The sequence below is a fragment of the Mandrillus leucophaeus genome, unplaced genomic scaffold (assembly GCF_000951045.1).
Source record: "Mandrillus leucophaeus isolate KB7577 unplaced genomic scaffold, Mleu.le_1.0 Scaffold249, whole genome shotgun sequence".
Taxonomy (NCBI): Eukaryota; Metazoa; Chordata; class Mammalia; order Primates; family Cercopithecidae; genus Mandrillus; species Mandrillus leucophaeus.
In genome coordinates this window covers 350,590-372,122 of record NW_012102576.1, presented here as the reverse complement: position 1 = coordinate 372,122, position 21,533 = coordinate 350,590, and the positions used below count along the sequence as shown (strand labels likewise).

Sequence of the window (21,533 nt, the reverse complement as noted above, 5' to 3'; positions counted from 1 at the left end):
GCTGGAGTGCAGTGGCGTGATCTCGGCTCACTGCAAGCTCCACCTCCCGGGTTCACACCATTCTCCTGCCTCAGCCTCCCGAGTAGCTGGGACTACAGGTGCCCGCCACTACGCGTGGCTAACTTTTTGTATTTTTAGTGGGGATGGGGTTTCACCGTGTTAGCCAGGATGGTCTCGAACTCCTGACCTCGTGATCCATCCACCTCGGCCTCCCAAAGTGCTGGGATTACAGGCGTGAGCCACCACGTTCAGCCATCATTTATATTATTACAAATATCTTTTTTTTATTCAAGATAGTTATGAATTATGAAGCATTAAATTGGGTACTTCCACCACTGAACTGCACTCTTACCATGAGCAAATATGCTATAATATAAGCCTTTGAAGGTTGCTCCTAGTCTAATAGACTCTAAAAGATAACTTGCTAAAAAAGTATCAGTAGTCGACTCTCTCATTAGCTCTTGTAGCAACACAGAAGCACCACAGCAGACTGAAGGAAACTTAATACAACCTCTCAAGAATCTACATAGGCATCAAAAAATAACTTCTGAAGGAGCATGGTGTTCCTCTTATGGAGAAAGAATCAAATATTGGCTCATAGAAGGTTAAAGTGGATGTAGCATGAATACAATGTGTTAAACTCTTATTCTTACATCTCATAACTTCAGGTTCTATCTCCCTCTTCTAGTATGAGGCCTAGATCAAATGGTAGTGAACTGGATGTCTTCATACCCTTAACGAGCATCAGAACATTATGTAGGTGATCTGAAGCTTAAAGCTGGTGAAAAATCAACATAGCATAGGATTTATGAGAGGAGAGAAGGCTTTGATAAGGTTTTTCTCTAAAGCTAGAGTCCTTAGAGGCAGTCCTCCATTTGTTACATCTTCTGTTTATTATGTCTTTTACATCTACTAATGGAAATAGTCATTAACCTATGATCGCTGCCTCTCATTCTCTTTGTGCCCCAGTGAAGGGCCATTTTTCCATCTCAATCCCTGTGAAGTCAGACATTGCTCCTGTCGCTCGGTTGCTCATATATGCCGTTTTACCTACTGGGGACGTGATTGGGGATTCTGCAAAATACGAGGTCGAAAATTGTCTGGACAACAAGGTGGGTACTTTACATAATAAAATCTTCAACATTTTAAACTAGAAGTTACTGCTGTTATCGTTTGTTTTATACATGTGAACATTAGGGCCAAAGGGTTAAACAAATTCCCCAGAGACTTTCAGCAAGGTAGTGGCAGAGTCATACTAAGAAGCAGAATCACTTGATTCCTGGTACAAAACTCTCAAACTTCTCCTAGCATTGCCTCTTACCAATTACACAGTTCAGAGTACATTATTCCCTTCTTCTATGGTAAAATGTTGGGAAATAATGTAAGCACGTTTTTGAGACTACTAAGGAGCCAAAAGAAAAAATGCAAGAGCACCTCGACCCATGCACGTTCCACCACAATTAATAAGCACCTTGCCGTGTATCAAAGATAAAAATGGCATTTCATGACTAGTAATTTATAAGAATAATTAGAAATAATTCTAATGGCTCAAGTGATTCTTGAGAAGGAAAGAGAAGTGTAGGGGACAAAAAGCTTCAGGATTGACATAATGCCAACCCTCCACGAAGTCAAGCAGAGTGGTTATACATTGTACATGAGGAACACTGCAAATGCGAGTGAATGCATGGGTAAACCAGGAAATTTGCTTTTCTGACCTTTTGTTCCAATTTCACAGGTGGATTTGAGCTTCCGCCCATCACAAAGCCTCCCAGCCTCACACGCCCACCTGCAAGTCACAGCGGCTCCTCAGTCCCTCTGCGCCCTCCGTGCTGTGGACCAAAGCGTGCTGCTCATGAAGCCTGATGCTGAGCTCTCGGCGTCCTCGGTGAGTTCTCAGCAGCCTCAGGAATCAAGAAGGGCCATGCCAGGGGCTCAGAGCAAGGAAAAATGCCTGGATAAGTAGGATAAGATCAATTAAAATTATATTTATCTAGGAATTAATTGTTTTGGGCTCTCTTGTGGGCTTTCATTGGTAAGGAATTTTATATATATACAAAACTACTCACTTCTATAGGTAAAAAAAAAAAAGTATCGCTTAATACAGTATAATGAATCAAATAAAAGAATTTTTTAAAAGATGAAATGTGATGAAAATTAACAACCAAAAAAGGACTCGTTATTCAGATATGTTAAGCTTCTTGCTCAAGTGTACATAGCAATGCAAACTCAAATCTTCTGATTGTGTCAAGACATCCGTATATGCAAGGCTGGAGAGAATACAGAGCAGATTGTGAGAAGTGCTATAAGAGAAGTGTAGTTATGCAAAATAAAAGAAAGGATTAACTGAGCAATCAGGGAAGCCATTTGGAAATTATATATTTAAAATGTAAAAAGACCATGCACTACCCAAAGTCCTTAAAATCCCAGAGCTCTGTGCAACCAATAATAGGAGTTTTCAAACTAGTTTCAACGTTTCAAAAAGCCTAACGAAAGTGATACAGGTACCTGTACTAAGACTACACAGGCTAAAGGAAATATCAGATTTCTGTTTTTCTAAGAATTATGGTTGGGCCTGGTGGCTCTTGCCTATAATCCCAACGCTTTGGGAGGCCAAGGCGGGTGGATCACTTGAGGTCAGGAGTTTCAGACCAGCCTGGCCAACACGGCCAGTGAAACCCCGTCTCTACTAAAACTACAAAAATTAGCCAGGCAGGTGGTGGTAGCGCCTGTCATCCCAGCTACTTGGGAGGCTGAGGCAGAAGCATCACTTGAACCCAGGAGGTGGAGGTTGAGTGAGCCGAGATCATGCCATTGCACTCCAGCCTGGGCAATAGAGCAAGACTCAATCTCAAAAAAAAAAAAGAATTATATCTGCTGAAATAATTGCTTTCCCAAGCTTCACATCATTTCCATCATTTCCATCATCTCTGCATTGCTACCCCATTCTGACCCATTCAGCCTTACACTACGGAAGTATCAGAATACTTTCCCTTTTTGTCCATAGGTTTTTGGGGGAACAGGTAGCGTTTGGTCACATGAATAAATTCTTTAGTGGTGATTTCTGAGATTTTGGTGCAACCATCACCCGAGCAGTATACGTTGTACCCAATTTGTAGCCTTTTATCCCTCACCCGCCTTCCACCCTTCCCCCTGAATCCACAAAGTCCCTTGTATCATTCTTATGCCTTTGCATCCTCAAAGCTTAGCTCCCACTTCCTAATATGTATTATCTCTGAGGAACTTAGGAAAAATGAATTACTATATAATTGACATTGATAACTGAAATCTTTGAAAATATGGAGCTAATAGAAGAAATAGCAAAAGGGTATGCTGAATTGGAACAGCAAAAACTAGTTAACGGCATGTACTAATAGTAGTTTTTTCACATCTTCAGACTTTTAATATGAGGCCAATTGTAATAACCTCTTACTGAAGTTTTTTCTACTACCATAATTGAACAAAGAGAAATTTATATTTTTATTTTCCTGAAATAGAAACTTATAAGAAAATATTTCTTACTTGTTTGTCCTTCTAATGGGATTTTAACTGAAAATATTAGAATACTTCTAAAGGAAGCAGTAAGTACATTTCAGCAGTAGGATCTCAAGAGGATATGTGGGAAAATAATATACATGTTTTATGTTTTTAATAACATAATTTTATAATTCTCAAATAATTTTTCAAATTATAACAACCCTGATGGGTAGATAAGGTAGACAATCCTATGGATTAATAATAAAGCCGAAGCTTTCAGGGATTTAGTAGTAGACCCGAGTTAAAACACCAGCTCTTCTCAACCTTTGATTAGTGTTTTACCAGTGAAATACTTTGCTGCTACTAGTATAGGCCATTCATTCAACACATTTATTTAATGCCCACTGTGTTCTAGGCATTATACTAAGTGCTAGTAGAGATCAAGCAGTGAGCCACTGGAAAGATAAAAATTTATGTCTCATGGAAGTTACATTGTCTGTCCCATAGGTAAGACAGTTGATAATTATGGAATATGCCACAATAAAGCAGGGAGAGGAAAGGAGAAATGTTAAGATACTTTGAGAAGGTGTCTAATTTCATCACACCACTCACTTTGTTCATCTGTTCTTGTCAATCAGTTTTAAACTCCTACAAATATAATGCAATGTAACGATCACAATTTTTATGTCTGTCTGTCTTCTCACCTTCAAATGGACTTGAAAGCATCATGCCTAGGATTTTACAGTTAAAGTTTTATGTATTATATGAAGATCTGGAGCATTTTGTTTCCACTAATAATACCTAAGAAAATGCCATCATATCCTGTGGAGAGAGGATATGCCTATCGTGTGCCTGTTTAGAACATGCACCCATTAACTTTGTTGCTTACCACAAGATAAGCACAAAACTATCATTTCCTTCTCTCATCTCAAAGCTTTGTGCAATGTCACATATACATCAGACCTCGATTTTTCAATTAATAAAATTTTATTTCATTCCAGTGTTGAGTCTAGTGGTGGCCTCTGAACTGTGTAACGAAGTAGTATGGCCCTTGAGTACTTAGATGGAGTGTTTTTTTTTTTCCTAAAATTGTTAAACATCTTCAAAATGAAAACACTGTGTCAAGAAAATGATCCATACCCACTATAAATCATCAGAGCAATGAGAGCACTCAAAGAAAGACTGATGTTCATTATTCCTATTCTTTTCTCCTTGAACTTAAAAAAAAGTCACAAATAAGTTTGCCTTTTTGTCTTTTGAATTTGTACAGGTTTATAACCTGCTACCAGTAAAGGACCTCACTGGCTTCCCTGAGCCTTTGAATGACCAGGACGATGAAGACTGTGTCAATCGTCATAATGTCTATATTAATGGAATCACATATACTCCAGTATCAAATACAAATGAAAAGGATATATATAGCTTCCTACAGGTAAACTCCTTATGTTGTAGATGGTCTGATCTTAAGGTTCTTAAAATATTACACTTGGAAAAGAGTCTTTATTTGAATGCCTTCATGTCCTAGTTGAGGGTAATGGGATATAAAGAGGTAAGTGGCTTCTCCACTAATAGCAGCAGATCTGCTAAAAGCTGCTGAACTAAGCTGGAACTTTCTGGAATATTATTCAAGTTTCCTTTTTTCACAGAAATTAATTGCTCTGTGATGTTTATTAATATTGTATATACAAAATAATTACTGTTGAAAGAGTTTAATGAAAAGAATAAAATTACCTCCTTAAGTATACAAATATCCCTTCTACACATGTGAATATTCAAAGTTTAATATTAAGTTAACTGGATTGCTTGTCAAATTCAATGAAAAGAAGTATCCACCTATGTATATTTTATAACATATATTTACTGATTAGATAATAATTTCCTTTGCAGGACATGAGCTTAAAGGCATTCACGAACTCAAAGATTCGTAAACCCAAAATATGTCCACAGCTTCAACAGTATGAAAGGAATGGACCTGAAGGTCTACGTGTAGGTTATTATGGTAAACAAAAAATTAATACATATGTATTACCTAATATATTCACTGGCTTTTAAATTTTTTTAAAGATACAATGTGACAAAAATTAACAAAAGAAAATACTTGTGAGTCATACATATTATGGTTATTGCTCAAGGTCACATAGCAATATAAACTCAAATTCTAGTAAATGGAGATAGATGTGTTAGGCTGAAAAGGAAAGAGAAAGTTTCCAAGCATAGGATTAGTGTAAAGAGAAATAGAAATGTTCACAAAACAGGACTACATTCTCCATCAGTCAGGTAAAAACGCTGTTCAACTTCCCCAACACATCAACCAATATTGATGTTGGAACCACACACATTCATCAATGACATGAGCTACTTCTTTGATGAACTGAATAGTAATCAAGCATTTATTTATAGTCCCATATTGTCAAATCATGATTGAGGATAAGTTGAGTGCAGAGAAAAGAGGGTCAAAAATCAAGGAAAGCATTTAGGGAGAATCAATTGGCTCTACAGAATTCACTGTGAAGACTATGGTGTATTTTACTATTTATAAATTATATTGTGTCATCCTTTATCAGTAAGGTTGATAGTAAATTTATGCATGTATAGGTTTATATATGCACAATTTTTTTCCAGAGAGCTGGTTGTGAAATATTGACCAGCACACCCTTACTAGAAGGTGAATAGAGTGAAAGAAACTAACTGTAATCTTCTGACACGATAGAGAATAGTCTTTATTATCACTGAACTTTTCCCTCCTGTAAACTGTTTCTCAAAGCCACTGTCGTAACATCTGTGTTAGTTTTTCCTTGCTCCTGTAGAGGAGCACACCAATGGAAACTTGGATTCCTGCCCTCTTCACGGCCTTGTGTCATAGCACTCTCCACTTAGCACAGCGGCAGCAGCCACCAAGGACTCCACAAAGTCCTTGTGCCCCACAGATAATCCAAGCCTCTGTCTGCCAAACTCTCTGTAGCCTCTGCTTATGATCCTCCTCCCCCAGCTCACTCCTAGCTTATTCTTTTTTTTGTGGGGGGGGAGCGGTGGGTTAGTTGGTTGGTTTGTTTGAGACGAAGTCTCACTCTGTCGCCCAGTTCGCCCAGGCTGGAGTGCAGTGGCGCGATCTCGGCTCACTGCAAGCTCCGCCTCCCGGGTTCACGCCATTCTCCTGCCTCAGTCTCCCGAGTAGCTGAGACTATAGGCGCCCGCCACCACACCTGGCTAATTTTTTTTTTTTTTTTGTATTTTTTAGTAGAGACGGGGTTTCACCGTGTTAGCCAGGGTGGTCTTGATCTCCTGACCTCGTGATCTGCCCGCCTCGGCCTCCCAAAGCGCTGGGATTACAGGCGTGAGCCACCGCGCCCGGCCACTCCTAGCTTACTCTAATACTTCATAAGTCATCCAACATCCAACATATTTCCTCCTCAAGGAAGCTTTCGCTAATGACCCAAGTGCCCTCTCCTCCTTCCTCTCCATTTCATCAGACGATTTGGGTTTTTTTTGGTGACAACTATTACATTCTCTCATAAGCTTTAGCTGTATGTTTATTGTAGTATCTTATCCCTCACCCAACATAGATGCAGATGTAATGGGAAGAGGCCAGGCACGCAAGCTGCAACTTGAAGAGCCTCCGACAGAGACTGTACGAAAGTACTTCCCTGAGACATGGATCTGGGATTTGGTGGTGGTAAAGTAAGTAACTTCCTGCATATGCAATATGCAACGATAGAGGTCCCTCACTATTTTCAATTCTTTGCTAGTTTTTCTGTTTTTATTGTTTTATTTGTTTATGATGTACAACATGATGTTTTGATATACATACACATACACACAGTGAAATGATTACTACAGTCAAGCAAATTAACACATCTATTAGCTCACATTGTTACCTGTTTTTGTGTGCGTGGCAAGCGCACCTAAAATCTATCCTTTTAGCCAAGTTTCAGTATCCAACTATATAGTCATTATAGTTGACTATATTGTCAACTATAGTCCTCATGCTGTACTTTAGATTTCTAAGTTTATTCATCCTACATAACTTCAACTTTGTACCTTTTGACCTGCTTCTCCCCATCTGTGTAACCCCAACCACCCTTCTACTCTCTGTTCCTATGTATTCAACTTCTTTTAGCATCCACATACAAGTAAGATCATGCAGTGTTTGTCCTGTGTCTGGCTTATTTCACTTAGCATAATCTCCCCCAGCTTCATCCATGTTGTCACAAATGGCAGGATCTTCTTCCACTTAAGGCTGAATAATATTCCATTATGCATAGCCACAATTTATTTATCCATTCACCCAGACACTTAGGTTGTTTTTATATCTTGACAACCGTGAATAATGCTGTCATGAACACCAAAACACATATATCTCTACGAGGTGCTTATTTCATTTCCTTTGGGAGTATACCCAGCAGAGGGATTTCTGGGACATATGGTAGTTTCCATTTTAAAATTTTTGAGGTATCGCCATACCGTTTTCCATAATGGCTGTGGCAATGTGCATTTGTACCCAGGAGAGTGAAGAAACTCCTTCCAAAGTGATACTGGAAATGGAGTTTTATTCCTGAAACAAGCCAGTGGGGCAGGTGGGGAGAAGGAGTGGGAATGGCCATATGCTCCCTTTCAGGCTCCTGGAGTCTTGTCTACCTCTCCCTTTCACTCCCAGATGCAGACTGTTTAGAAGCCCAACCCTTAGGAGGCAGCCAGAAATGTGTGTAGACAAACTCCTTCGAGGGAGAGACCGGAAGCTAGGAGATTTTGCCTGTTCTCTCCGTATTGAGGCAAGGGGTGGTTGGGGGCAGGTAGCCACTGGCATTGCTCAAAGGCCTATTTAAAACCACCTCTGTGTTCACTGTGGTCTAGGGAGACTCCTGATTGCAGAGCTCCAACTACTCCTGGGTGATTTAGGAGCCCGACCCTTAGGTAGGAGCTGTAGACGCTGGGGTGCTTGATGCATAGACAAATTATTCCCAGGGGTATGCTGGAGACCTGGTTTTATCTGTGGGGCGAGCCGGGGGAAGGAGGCATGGGAAGTGCCCTTACTGCTTCTCAGGCTCCCTGTAAGTCGATCGTTTTCCTGCCCCTTCTGCTTCCCCGTGCAGGCTAGTTAGAAGCCCAACACTCAGTCAGCAACTGAGGAAGTGGGTAGACGAAGCCTAACTAGGAGCTGTTAGCTAATTTTTCAGTACTGAAGTACTTCTTTCAAACGCATTGCTAATTTCAGGAGATGTTTAACGTAAATACATCAGCTAAGAAGTCTTACTAATCTAATTGCATCAGAGCTAAAAAATTTTGTGCAAATTTAATTCTAAGATTTCCAGAAAATGCACATAAAGACCAAATATAACCAAGTACTGCACAGATTGATGCCTGTAAGAGATCCCTCATTGGTTGGCAATCCTGAGTTAAATACAGATTCAGTCAGACCCACTATACACAATAGTAGTAGAATTTAAAATTATAAAGCAGCCCTCAGTGGAACAGCATTTTTGGGAAGAGAACTTAAGAACAATCTCAAACTGCATATTACATTTATAACTATATTGTCTGTAAAACATTATGCTACAATTCTGATATACTACAATTAAAAACAGCTGGAGGAAAAGGCCTTATATTCCCCATCTCAATCCTTGATTATACTCTCCGTTATTGGTATTTCTATTGAGTGTTTTTAAGTCGTGACAGTAGAATCATTCCTCGGGATTCTCTCCCTAGAGAGGATGTATTTAACTGCTTAATTTCTATCCTTCACTTTCCCTCCTCTCCAGCTCATCAGGTGTGGCTGAGGTAGGAGTAACAGTCCCTGACACCATCACCGACTGGAAGGCAGGAGCCTTCTGCCTGTCTGAAGACGCTGGACTTGGTATCTCTTCCACTGCCTCTCTCCGAGCCTTCCAGCCCTTCTTTGTGGAGCTCACAATGCCCTACTCTGTGATTCGTGGAGAGGCCTTCACACTCAAGGCCACGGTCCTAAATTACCTTCCCAAATGCATCCGGGTAAGGATCTCTTTCCTCAATTACACACAAGGTAGCCATCAAGTAAATTAAAAGTTGCATTCCTAGGAGTACTGACAAACTCTTGTATGCAAACTATGCTTACTAGATATTCATGATTGTATAAGTTACAGGTTGTGAGATCTCCAAATACCAAATTGCACCATAAAGCAAGTTGCTAGCCCTTATAACCCTTCAAAGTTAGTATTTGTGTGGTATGAAGACTTCTGACAGGGATGACAAAAGTCAGGACTTTATTCTCATGGCAGATTCCATAAGGTTTCAACCTCTACGATCTCATATATTTAACTTTTCATAGCTCATTCATTATATTAAACCTAATTTTAAAAGTTGTTTGTGAGCATCTTACCTCTGCTGAAACCATAACTGTTTATAAGTCTTGTATCCTCTGCTGGGAGATCTGAGGGAATGGTCAAAGTTCCAGACCAAAGAGGTAGAGCAGCATGCCATCATTACCTTTCCCTTCCTCTGGTCCCATCATGTGAAAGAGCAGGTTGCTTCCAAAATAACTCAGATTTATATGTCAGATCCACTTAAATGTATTTCAGGTATTTGATCTTCATTTATATCATCTTTAATGTGAGGCAACCTGAAATCTAACCAATTCCTCAAGATGCTTTATTGCAAACCCATTCTCCCTCTGTTCTCCTTCCCCCTCTACTCTCTTTCTTATGTGTGGTTTCAGGTCAGTGTGCAGCTGGAAGCCTCTCCCGCCTTCCTAGCTGTCCCAGTGGAGAAGGAACAAGAGCCTCACTGCATCTGTGCAAACGGGCGGCAAACTGTGTCCTGGGCAATAACCCCAAAATCATTAGGTGAGCAAAAAACTCCTAGAGGTAATTCTCTACTCAAAGATTGCATATGGCAGTGGGAAGCTTATACTGAGTGCTACTTCCTTCAGGAAAAGACCGCTAGATGCTGCGATTTTTTTCCTTTGTCTTTTATTCTAAGATACCTACAAAGATATCCTCAACATCTCCACCTTGAATTCCCAGTATCATTCACCTCTCATTTGCATGTTTCCATTCCTGCTTCTGTGTTTTAATAAAACAAAAGTTTACAGAGCATTGAACATTTATAAATCTTGAGTTTGGAGGCATGGAGGAAGGGGAAGATGGCATTCATTTCTATTGGCCTTTTTTTTTTCCCAGGAAATGTGAATTTCACTGTGAGTGCAGAGGCACTAGAGTCTCAAGAGCTGTGTGGAACTGAGGTGGCTTCAGTCCCTCAATATGGAAAGAAAGACACAATCATCAAGCCTCTGTTGGTTGAAGTAAGTAAACCTAAAAAATATATAGTCCATGATAATATATAGTAATATATATGGGTAACATAATAATATATGAATATTTTATAATATTATTCTCATGGATCTCTCTGTCTCTTGATTTACTTTCTGTTTTGTTGGGGTGTTTTTGTTTTTGTTTTTGTTTTTGCTTTTGAGACAGAGTCTTGCCATCACCCAGGCTGGAGTGCAGTGGCAGGATCTCTGTTCACTGCAACCTCCGCCTCCAGGGTTCAAGCAATTCTTGTGCCTCAGCCTCCTGAGTAGCTGGGATTACAGGCGTGCACCACCACACCCAGCTAATTTTTGTATTTTTAGTAGGGACAGGGTTTCACCACGTTGGCCAGGCTGGTCTTGAACTCCTGGCCTCAAGTGATCCACCCACGTCAGATTCCCAAAGTGCTGGGATTATGGGTGTGAGCCACCATGCCCAGCCTCCCTTTGATTTACTTTCTTGCATAAAATTACCTCCTACATATATTGCTTATATGTACAGAATTTTCTTAGATAATACAGTTCAAATCCTTCTCTTCACTATCCAGATATCTGTGGTCCCTCCGTTAACACACATGTTCTAAAGGTCAGTCCATTCTCACTAACTTTTCTTTCTTTTACCTAAAGCCTGAAGGACTAGAGAAGGAAACGACATTCAACTCCCTGCTTTGTCCATCAGGTAAGAGTCAACCATCATAATTTAAAAAACATTAAAGTCTAACATTTAAAGTTCAAAGAACATTTATATATTATTCCTACACTTTCTCTGTGATCTAAGACCTGAAGCAGCATCAAAGCATTTGACAAATGGGGAAAACAGTTCTTAGGAAGGCCAAGTAATTTGATCAGAATATCCCTAGGCCTGCATTCTGAGTCTTGATCTATTGTAGCACCTATGCAAACATCAAATGACTTTCTGACCAGTGTATGGTATGGGCATAGGTAGAAAGTGGGTAGAATCAAAATGAATATTACCAAAGGGGATGTTTCCTTAAATAATTAGTAAGGCAAACTCTGGATGGCTGAGTTCGGGGCATTCTAACACTGAGTTTTGCATAGCCAATGGTATTTGATAATGGGATTGCTATTTCCCAAAGAAAAAGTTGTCATGGCCTTTACCATTATTGTCATATTAATGTTTGTTTGATGCCTATCCTGTACCTAATGCTCTATCAATCATTTGAGAAGAAACTTACAGTAAAACTTACAGTAAAAATTTAATACACTAAGAAACTTACAGTAAAAATTTAATACACTAAGAAATGTATCAGCACAACGCATTCTCACCCCAAACCAACACTGAATCAACACCATACTCTGACTACCTACAATTTCTATTTAGTATGTTTTTCATACTAAATACTAAATACTTTACCTATTCATCTGTGGCCAAGATGTAACATATAAAATGTATCCTAAAACCATACTTTCCTCGTCATTTAGCCTATTTCTACATTTAAGTGAATTGAGTACCTATCATTCAATCCTTTTATCATGACTTCTCCATTTCTGAGTTCCTTATTTTGATTTATCTCTTAGGTGTAAGGCCTAATCATCAAATAGCTTTATTTAATTTCATTTTAATTACCAACATAATCAAATTTGCTTACCTAATTATATAAAAATATATTCTTATTTAAAAAAAACAAAAGAGAACATCATATTAAAGGTTAATGTCAACCCCCTGAACATTTTTCAGTACTTTGTCATCCATTTATCTTTAGAAATAATGTATGTAGATGTATATGTTTGTGGATGTGTGATTTACATATAATAAACTGTATAAGTTTCATTGTATAAATCACTGTTTGTTTTTTACTCAGCATCCTGTCTTGGAGATTTATCTATGTCAAATTGTAGATCTAGGTCTTTCCTTTTCATTGCTTTTAATCTTGTAATATAAATATATCACAATTCTGCTTAGTGTTTTAGTCTTCCTATATTGATTTTTTCAACTATTTGCTAACTTTAAAAAAATTAGTTAATTATAATAATAGCCTCCTTATGAACATATACAAGTACAGCTAGGGTACATACCAAAATGTTAAAAATTCCTGAGTCAGAGAGCATATGTGTAGATATGCATAGTTTTATTTGTTTGGTTGGTTGTTGTTCTTTAATTACATTGTAAACTGACCATTTATAATTGTATATATTTACAGCATACAAACTGATGTTATGATTTATGAATAGAATGTGAAATCATTAAATCAAGCTAATCTCAAATACTTATGTTTTGTGGTGAGAACGTTTGAAATTCTCTAAGCAAGTTTGAAACATACAACACTCTATTATTAACTATATTCACCATGCTGTGCAATAGATCCCAAAAAGAAAAAAATGTATTCCTTCTGTCTGAGACTTTGTGTCCCTTGAACACAATCTTCCTTTTACTCCAGCCTCATGCTCCATAACCACCATTCTACTCTCTGCTCCTGTGAATTTGAATGTTTTAGCTTCCACATACAAATGAGAACATGCAATATTTGTTTTCCTGTACCTGGCTTATTTCACTTAACATAATCTCCTCCAGATTTAATCATGCTGCCCTAAATGGCAGCATGTTCTTCTTTTTTAAAATGGAATGGAATTCCATGTGTATATATACCAAATTTTCTTTATCTATTCATCTGTTGATGACACTTATGATTCCATAACTAGACACCAGTAATTTGATAGGGATTACGTTGAATATGTAGATTGCTTTGGGTAGTGTGGACATTTTAACAATATTAATTCTTCCAATCCATGAACATTGTATGCTTTTTTCATTTATTTGTGTTCTCTTTGATTTCTTTCATCAGTGTTTTATAGTTTCCAGTGTACACTTCACCTCCTTGATTAGATTTATTTCTACATATTTTTTCATAGCTATTGTAAATGGGATTGTTTTTATTTCTTTTTTGATCATTCATTGTTAGTGTATAGAAAATACTACTGATTTTTATGTGTTGATAAACACATAAAACTTTATTGCATTCATTTATAAGTTCTTGCAACCCTTTTGTGAAGTCTTTTGAGCTCCCAATATATGATAATGTCATCACCAACAGTGAAAATTTTACTTCTTCCTTTTCAATTTGTATATTTTTCATTTCTTTTTCATGTTTGATTGCTCTTGCTGATACTTCCAGTACTACTTTGAAAATAAATGGTGACAGTGGGTCACCATTTAAACTATCAGAAATCAAAGACGAAGAACAAATTCTGAAAGCAGAAGGTGATAAGAAACATATCACATACCAAAGGGGATGTTTCCTTAAATAATTAGTAATGCAAACTCTGGATGGCTGAATTCGGGGCATTCTAACACTGAGTTTTCCTGTACCTGGCTTATTTCACTTAACATAATCTCCTCCAGATTTAATCATGCTGCCCTATGCTTGTTATTAATATTTTGTCCTTTAACCCTTGTACTAGAGATAAAAGTACTTTTAATACCATCATTATAGTCACAGAGTATTCTGAATATGGCTCTGTATTACTTATACCATTAAATTTTGTGCTTTTGTGGTTTTGTATTGTTAATTAGGAACCTTTTGTTTCAGCTTAAAGAACTCCCTTCAGTAATTCCTGAAGGCAGGACTAATGTTGACGACTCCCTTAGCTTGTGGTTTGTCTGGGAATGTTTTATTTCTCCCTCATTTCTAAAAGACAGCTTTGCTGGATGAAGAATTCTTGATTACACATTGTTTTTATTTTTGTTTTCCTTCAGCACTTTGAATATATTATTCCACTCTCCCTCAGCCTGCAGGGTTCCTGCTAAAAACCCATGGATGGTTGTATTGGGTTGTATGTGATATGTTTCTTATCACCTTCTGCTTTCGGAATTTTTTCTTCGTCTTTGATTTCTGATAGTTTAATTATTGTGTCTTAGTGAACAATTCTTTCATTTGAATTTCATTGGAGAACTCTGTGCCTCCTGTACTTGGATGCTGGCATCTATCCCCTGATCAGGGAAGTTTTCAGCTATATTGATTTTTTTTTCTTTTTTTTTCCTGATTCTGTACTCTTTTTTTTTTCATTATTGCTTTAAATATGCTTTATAGTCTCCTTCTTCTGGACTTTCTTTAATGCAAAGGTTTGATTTCATGATGATGTCCCATAATTTCCATAGGCTTTCGTCATTCTTTTGTCTTTCTGCTCTTCTGCCTGGATAATTCCAAATATTCTGTCTTTGAGCTCACTGATTCTTCTGCTTGACCAAGTCTACTGTTGAGCTTTCTATTGTATTTTTAAATAAAGTCATTGTATTCTTTATTTCTAGGATTTCTATTTGGTTTCTTTTTAATTGTTTCTATTTATTTTTTATTTTACAATATTAGCTAAGTTGCAGATAATTGTTTCTATTTCACGTCAAACTTCTCACTTTGTTGGTGTATTGTTTTGCAAATTCATTTAATTTTGTATTTATATATTCTTGTAGTCAACTGAATTTCTTCAAGAGGATTATTCAAGAGGAGAATTCTTTGTCAGTGATTTTATAGATTTTCATTTCTATGAGGTCAATTTTTTGAGCTTTGTCAGTTTCTTTTGGAGGTGTCATGATTCCTTGATTCTTCATAATCCTTTGTCCTTGCATTGTTTGTGCATTTGAGGAGAAAGCCACTTCTTCTGGCCTTTATAGGTATTCTTTGGCAGGGATAAACATTTGCTATTTAGTCTAGCCTATAATTCTGGAAAGATCAGTTGGTGACAACCTTGAGCAGGCAGAGTTTTTCATGGGTTCCCTAGTTGGCTGGGCCACTGCCTTTGCTCTTATGTTTGGTAGGGCCACTGGTTATGCCTTGCTGTCTGGCAAGATCACTGTTTGGTCTCTGCTATCTGGTGGAGCTGCTGGCTGGGTACTGCAAGGGCCTCTGGTCAGGCCAGTCACAGGATATATTGCCTGGCTGGATGATTCTGCTATTTGGGACCTTAAGGTAGACAGGGTCACAATCTGGGCTGTGAGATTAGGTGGAGTTGTTGCTTGGGTTGGACAGAAATAAATACTATACTTCTTAGATGTGCATAATAGAGGACTGCTACCCCACCCTTGTGCATGGAGCCATGGAGTGAGGTTTTGGCTGAGTTGAGCCACCCTTTAGACTCCCAGGTCAAGCGTATTTAACCCCTACACTTCTATGAAATGCACAGAAGTGTCTCCTACCTGGGTGGGATCACTGGCATAAGCTCTGAAGCTGGGCTTACAGACTGGCCATCTGGAAACTCAAGCTAGGTCGAACTTCCCACCATGCTTCTGAAAGTGACCAGCTCAGTTTTGCAGATGGGCTATGCAGTTGGCTGGTGTCTCTGAATGAGTGCCATAGCTGGCAGAAACACAGAAGCACTACTAAAATCCACATGCTGGTCACTGTGAGCTCTGTCCTTCTTTGTTTCTACCTGACCTCAGGTAGTCTAGTCATGCCATTACTTCCAGTGTTCCCAGTGAAATGAGACCAGAGTGGGCTTCCTGAGAAGTGTCTTTGAATACTTGAGAATCTTGATGTCTACCTCTGGTTCTCTTTCCCCTCTGTGGAAACTGTGACCCCAGGGGAATCCTCTCTGTCTGGCATGGTGCTAACCTAAAGGAGTGGGAACAGTGACATGGTCAAAGTGAGACCATTCTTCCTACCCTTCTAATTTGTCTTCACTCTGTTCTGTGAACAATGCATGTGTTCTAGACTTGTTTCCAAGTATTGGGGTTTTCAAAATAGATTTTCTGATCTGTGGATAGTAGCTAGTTGGACTTTCTGTGGAGGGAGAGAAGTTCCTGAGACTTTCTATTCCATCATCTTGCTTTATTCTGAGTTTTAATAGAACTACAAAAAGAAAATTCTCCTCTTTATTACCCAAATGCATTTATACTTCCACCAGTATACATTACCATAGTGTTATACTTGCCATCATCTGTTACCATCAAAGTTTTTCATTTTAATTTTTGCCAAAAATTTAGAAAAAAAAATTTTGCTGTTGTTTTAATTTATATTTTTTTAATTACAAGCATGACCTTAGTTTTGCATGTTTATTAATTGCCTTTATAATCTTTGGCCATTTGTCTTTTGAGTAGTTTTTTTCTGACTCGGTTGTATGACACTAATTCTTTATCTGTTGAATATGTTGCAGATATTTTCTTTCATTTGGTCATTTGTGTTTTTAACTTTGTTTATGGCATTTTTTTTACAAAAGTTTTAATATTAATTTTATGAGAAAGGGAAGATAATTGCTACATTTTTCATTTGTATGTAATTCACCAATATTAAAATTTTAGTAAATGTATATTCATCAGTAGCAGTTATTTTATTTTCAGTGAGTCAAGCATTTTATTTTGCTTGGCCTTTTGTCCCTTAACTATGCTAATGGCTTTTTTTAAGAAACATTTTAATATGGATTTTATGAGGAAGGAATTCAGTATGAAAATAAATACGACACTTCTCTCATTTTCATTTCATATAATTTACCAAGATTAAAATGGAAGTAAATGTATGTTCATCAGTAGTAATTATTTTATTTTCAATGCATCAAATACTGTTCATCTTCACTTTCTTATCCTCAATTTTCTAGGTCTTCCATAAAAATACTATCTTTATATCCAATATTTGAAGAAAGAACATAGCATTATTATAGAATTCAGGACCTTTTGTGGGTAATTTTTCCTTTACCTATGTATACTTATAGGGCTTTGTTGTTGGTATTTTCTCCATACAACTGTTGAGTAAGGAAGTTGGTGGTGGGGGCTAAATAGACCATCTTGTGATAACCATCTTGCGTTAGCCATCAGATGACAGCAGCTGAATCACAGCATCACCAGGCTCTTACAATTTGTTGTCATATTTGGCGTGCAATTCTACATAAGTTACTGAAAAGATCATTGAAGAAGAAATTCTGAAAATCACAGGAACCAGTAGCCCATTTTTAAGATATGTATATTACTGTTGTATTAAAGGAGGACAACTTTTCAGGAGAAGTTTAGTATAAGGCATAGTCCTAGCTTCTGGGTCATAGAGCTGTTTAGAAAGATATAATGCAGAAATAATTTTCATATGTCTGATTTGCTTATTTCTCTAGGTGGTGAGGTATCTGAAGAATTATCCCTGAAATTGCCACCAAATGTCGTAGAAGAATCTGCCCGAGCTTCTGTCTCAGTTTTGGGTGAGTCTCCAACCCATAATGGATCTGGGCATTAACAACTTCTATTATACTATTTTTCTTTGCCATAAATATATACTAAAAGTGACACTATAATTTTAACTTCTTTCTTCTCTTCTTCTTTGGGCTTGTTTATTGCTTTCAATCATACTCCTATCCCTGGAAGAATCATCCTTCCTAAATTTTCTCAAATTCTAAGCTCAACTAATTATTTCTGTTTAATGATTTTGATAGATGATAATCTCCAAGCTTTATGACTTCCCATCTCTCCCATTCTCTAGGAGACATATTAGGCTCTGCCATGCAAAACATACAAAATCTTCTCCAGATGCCCTATGGCTGTGGAGAGCAGAATATGGTCCTCTTTGCTCCTAACATCTATGTTCTGGATTATCTAAATGAAACACAGCAGCTTACTCCTGAGATCGAGTCCAAGGCCATTGGCTATCTCAACACTGGTGAGTGATTACTCGAGTAAGGGAAAACTTGAATGTTATTTCAACTGGATTTCCCAGTAGGTTTCAGTTACTTATGAATATCATGATACATTAGCTTAGCCTGCTATGATAGTTAATTTCATGGAAACTATCCACTCTCCAACCTCCAATAAAATGTTTAAGGCTCAGAAACTCCTAATCTATGACAACAAAATTTAAGAAATGTCACAAGGGAAGCCAAGGTATTTTAGTAATTACTCCACCCTCAGCATGCACATTAATCCATTGTGCTATTTCATGAATCTTCCTTTCCAGGTTACCAGAGACAGTTGAACTACAAACACTATGATGGCTCCTACAGCACCTTTGGGGAGCGATATGGCAGGAACCAGGGCAACACCTGGTAAGGAAAGAACAATTTTTTGAGCTCCTTTTTGCGTGCCAGCTCTTTTACATGTATTACCTCAATTATATTCACAGCAACACTATCAGATATGTATTATCAGACCGATGGTTTGTTATACTAGATAAATCCACCAAGAGTAGCAAGGTAACAAGAAGAAAACCTGATATCCAAATACATGTATGTTAGGCTTGTTTCCAAAATTGACCCTATTAATAATATACCAAGGTTTTCTTTCTGAAATGGCTATTCTTTCTAAAGTAGCTGCCATAACCATGAGTTTTAAAATGATATTGCCAGTGAACATATATAACTTCCAGATAAACCATGTTAACTTCAGTGTATATCGTGTCACATTCTAAGTCATTCAGCTTGATTTAGAATGAATTCATTAATAGGAGGAAACCATTGAGAAGGAAACGGTAATGTAAAACATTTTTTAAATCCCTAAAGTAAAGCAATATCAAAAGTTACTGCATATAAGAGCTGCATGTGAGAAGATTCTGTCATCTGCAGAAGGAAATCTCTAAAGATAAGAGAGATTTAAAGCCTTACTCGAGTAACTAACAAAAATAAGTAAATTCAAAGTACTTGAATGAAAAAAAAAAAAAGAAGTACTTGAATGCAAATTCATTCAACCATTGTGGAAGACAGTATGGCAATTCCTCGAGGATCTAGAACCAGAAATACCATTTGACCTAGTAATCCCATTACTGGGCATATACCCAAAGGAATATAAATCATTCTACTACAATGACGCATGTGCACGTATGTTTATTGCGGCACTATTTGCAATAACAAAGTAGTGGAACCAATTCAATTGCTCATTAATCATAGATTGGATAAAGAAAATGTGGTACATATACACCATGGAATACCATGCAGCAATAAAAAGAAATGAGGTCATGTCCTTTGCAGGGACATGGATGAAGCTGCATGGAAACCATCATCCTCAGCAAACTAACACAGGAACAGAAAATCAAACACCACATGTTCTCACTCACAAGTGGGAGTTGAACAATGAGAACCCACAGACACAGGGAGGGGAACAACACACACCAGGGCCTTTTGGGAGGTGGTGGGTGAGGAGAGGGAACTAAGCGAATGGGTCAATAGGTGCAAGAAACCGCCATGGCACACGTATGCCTATGTAACAAACCTGCACGTTCTGCACATGTATCCTGGAACTAAAATAAAATAAAATATACTTAGACTCCCTGTGGCAAAGAGAGAGGTAGCAAGGAAATACTAGATCTAGCAGATTAATCAAGCAGACTAAAGATTAATCAAGGAGATGAGATCTCTAAGTACACAAGAATTTTTGTTAGCTAACTGACATCATATGAAGCCTGTTGCTGTGAAGTGGTTGTAAAACCACTGTAACAACATAAATATCATGATCGCTTCCTCCCTGGTCAGGCTCACAGCCTTTGTTCTGAAGACTTTTGCCCAAGCTCGAGCCTACATCTTCATCGATGAAGCACACATTACCCAAGCCCTCATATGGCTCTCCCAGAAGCAGAAGGACAATGGCTGTTTCAGGAGCTCTGGATCACTGCTCAACAATGCCATAAAGGTGAATCATTCTGGAGCTAGTTTTGATTTGTCCGTTATGATACGTGCAAGGATGAGGAGGGAAGTGATAATGTGAAAATTTCTAAGGGATAGCATCAGAAGAAAATAAAACCTGGATGGCACCAAAAAAGAGGGGATAGAACAAAAGTGGATTGTGATACTTTGCCCTATAGGGATGGATATGGGTAAGGATGAATTCCATGACACAGCAGAATAGAAATAACTAATCAATGGCATTCTCAGAAGTTGAATTATTCAAATCTCTCTCTTGTATTCACAGGGAGGAGTAGAAGATGAAGTGACCCTCTCCGCCTACATCACCATCGCCCTTCTGGAGATTCCTCTCACAGTCACCGTAGGTACCACCTCATTCCTCTGCTGAGGAGAGTTCTGGATGCAACGAAACTGCTGACCTGCTGTTTGAAATACTATCCTATTAAAAGCAAAGTGTCAGTTTTCCTTCTGCTGTCTGAAATACTATCCTATTAAAAGCAGAGCGTCAGTTTTCCTTCTATGCAATGCCAGTGCTTCCCAGATCTACAGAGAATTTGGTCAATCCATTTAAGAAAGGTTTAAATTTTCCCAGTAATTCCCCTAGGCTATTTACCACCACCACTCAAAAAAAAAAACTTAAAGATATGTCTTTTGAATGTGAGAATAACAGACAAAAATACTATTATATCTATCGATAAGAATGAGGAATAGTTGGGAAAATGCGTTTATAAAACTTCTGTGCTGTGATCTGTGTATTTGCCTGGGAACGCTAGCATGTCTGTTTACATAGCTCGGTTCCCTTCTTGTTCTGCCTTCACAGCACCCTGTTGTCCGCAATGCCCTGTTTTGCCTGGAATCAGCCTGGAAGACGACACAAGAAGGGGCCCATGGCAGCCATGTATATACCAAAGCACTGCTGGCCTATGCTTTTGCCCTGGCAGGTAACCAGGAAAAGAGGAAGGAAGTACTCGAGTCACTTAATGAGGAAGCTGTGAAGAAAGGTGAGAGCACACCTGAGATCCTTCTCCTGGCCCATCCTCTGTATCAAGAGCTGCATGGCAAAAATCCCTCACTCCTACCTCCTGTGATCCCTGTCTCCTCTCTTCTTTTCTATATATCATATGTATTTTGTCCATATTGTGATTTTATAAAATCTAGGATTTCTTAAATCAGAAATCAAAAGACAAGAGGTAGTACAGATGCTTCTCAACTTATGATGGGGTTATATCCTGACAAACTCATT

General features: G+C 38.1%; 1 protein-coding gene across 3 annotated transcripts in view; it reads left to right on the top strand.

Annotated features, from left to right (window-relative positions):
* Positions 1–21,533, top strand: part of LOC105541979 (alpha-2-macroglobulin) — a 51,711-nt gene that overhangs the window by 15,963 nt on the left and 14,215 nt on the right. For all 3 annotated transcript variants that reach the window (XM_011983303.1, XM_011983301.1, XM_011983304.1), the window contains 15 exons: positions 970–1,112; positions 1,736–1,885; positions 4,745–4,906; positions 5,362–5,473; positions 7,038–7,152; positions 9,231–9,459; positions 10,163–10,289; positions 10,626–10,747; positions 11,381–11,432; positions 17,801–17,884; positions 18,163–18,339; positions 18,634–18,721; positions 20,141–20,297; positions 20,577–20,651; positions 21,111–21,291. In XM_011983303.1, the coding sequence (XP_011838693.1) occupies positions 970–1,112; positions 1,736–1,885; positions 4,745–4,906; positions 5,362–5,473; positions 7,038–7,152; positions 9,231–9,459; positions 10,163–10,289; positions 10,626–10,747; positions 11,381–11,432; positions 17,801–17,884; positions 18,163–18,339; positions 18,634–18,721; positions 20,141–20,297; positions 20,577–20,651; positions 21,111–21,291 (1,974 nt within the window). The remainder of the gene's footprint in view (positions 1–969; positions 1,113–1,735; positions 1,886–4,744; positions 4,907–5,361; positions 5,474–7,037; positions 7,153–9,230; positions 9,460–10,162; positions 10,290–10,625; positions 10,748–11,380; positions 11,433–17,800; positions 17,885–18,162; positions 18,340–18,633; positions 18,722–20,140; positions 20,298–20,576; positions 20,652–21,110; positions 21,292–21,533) is intronic.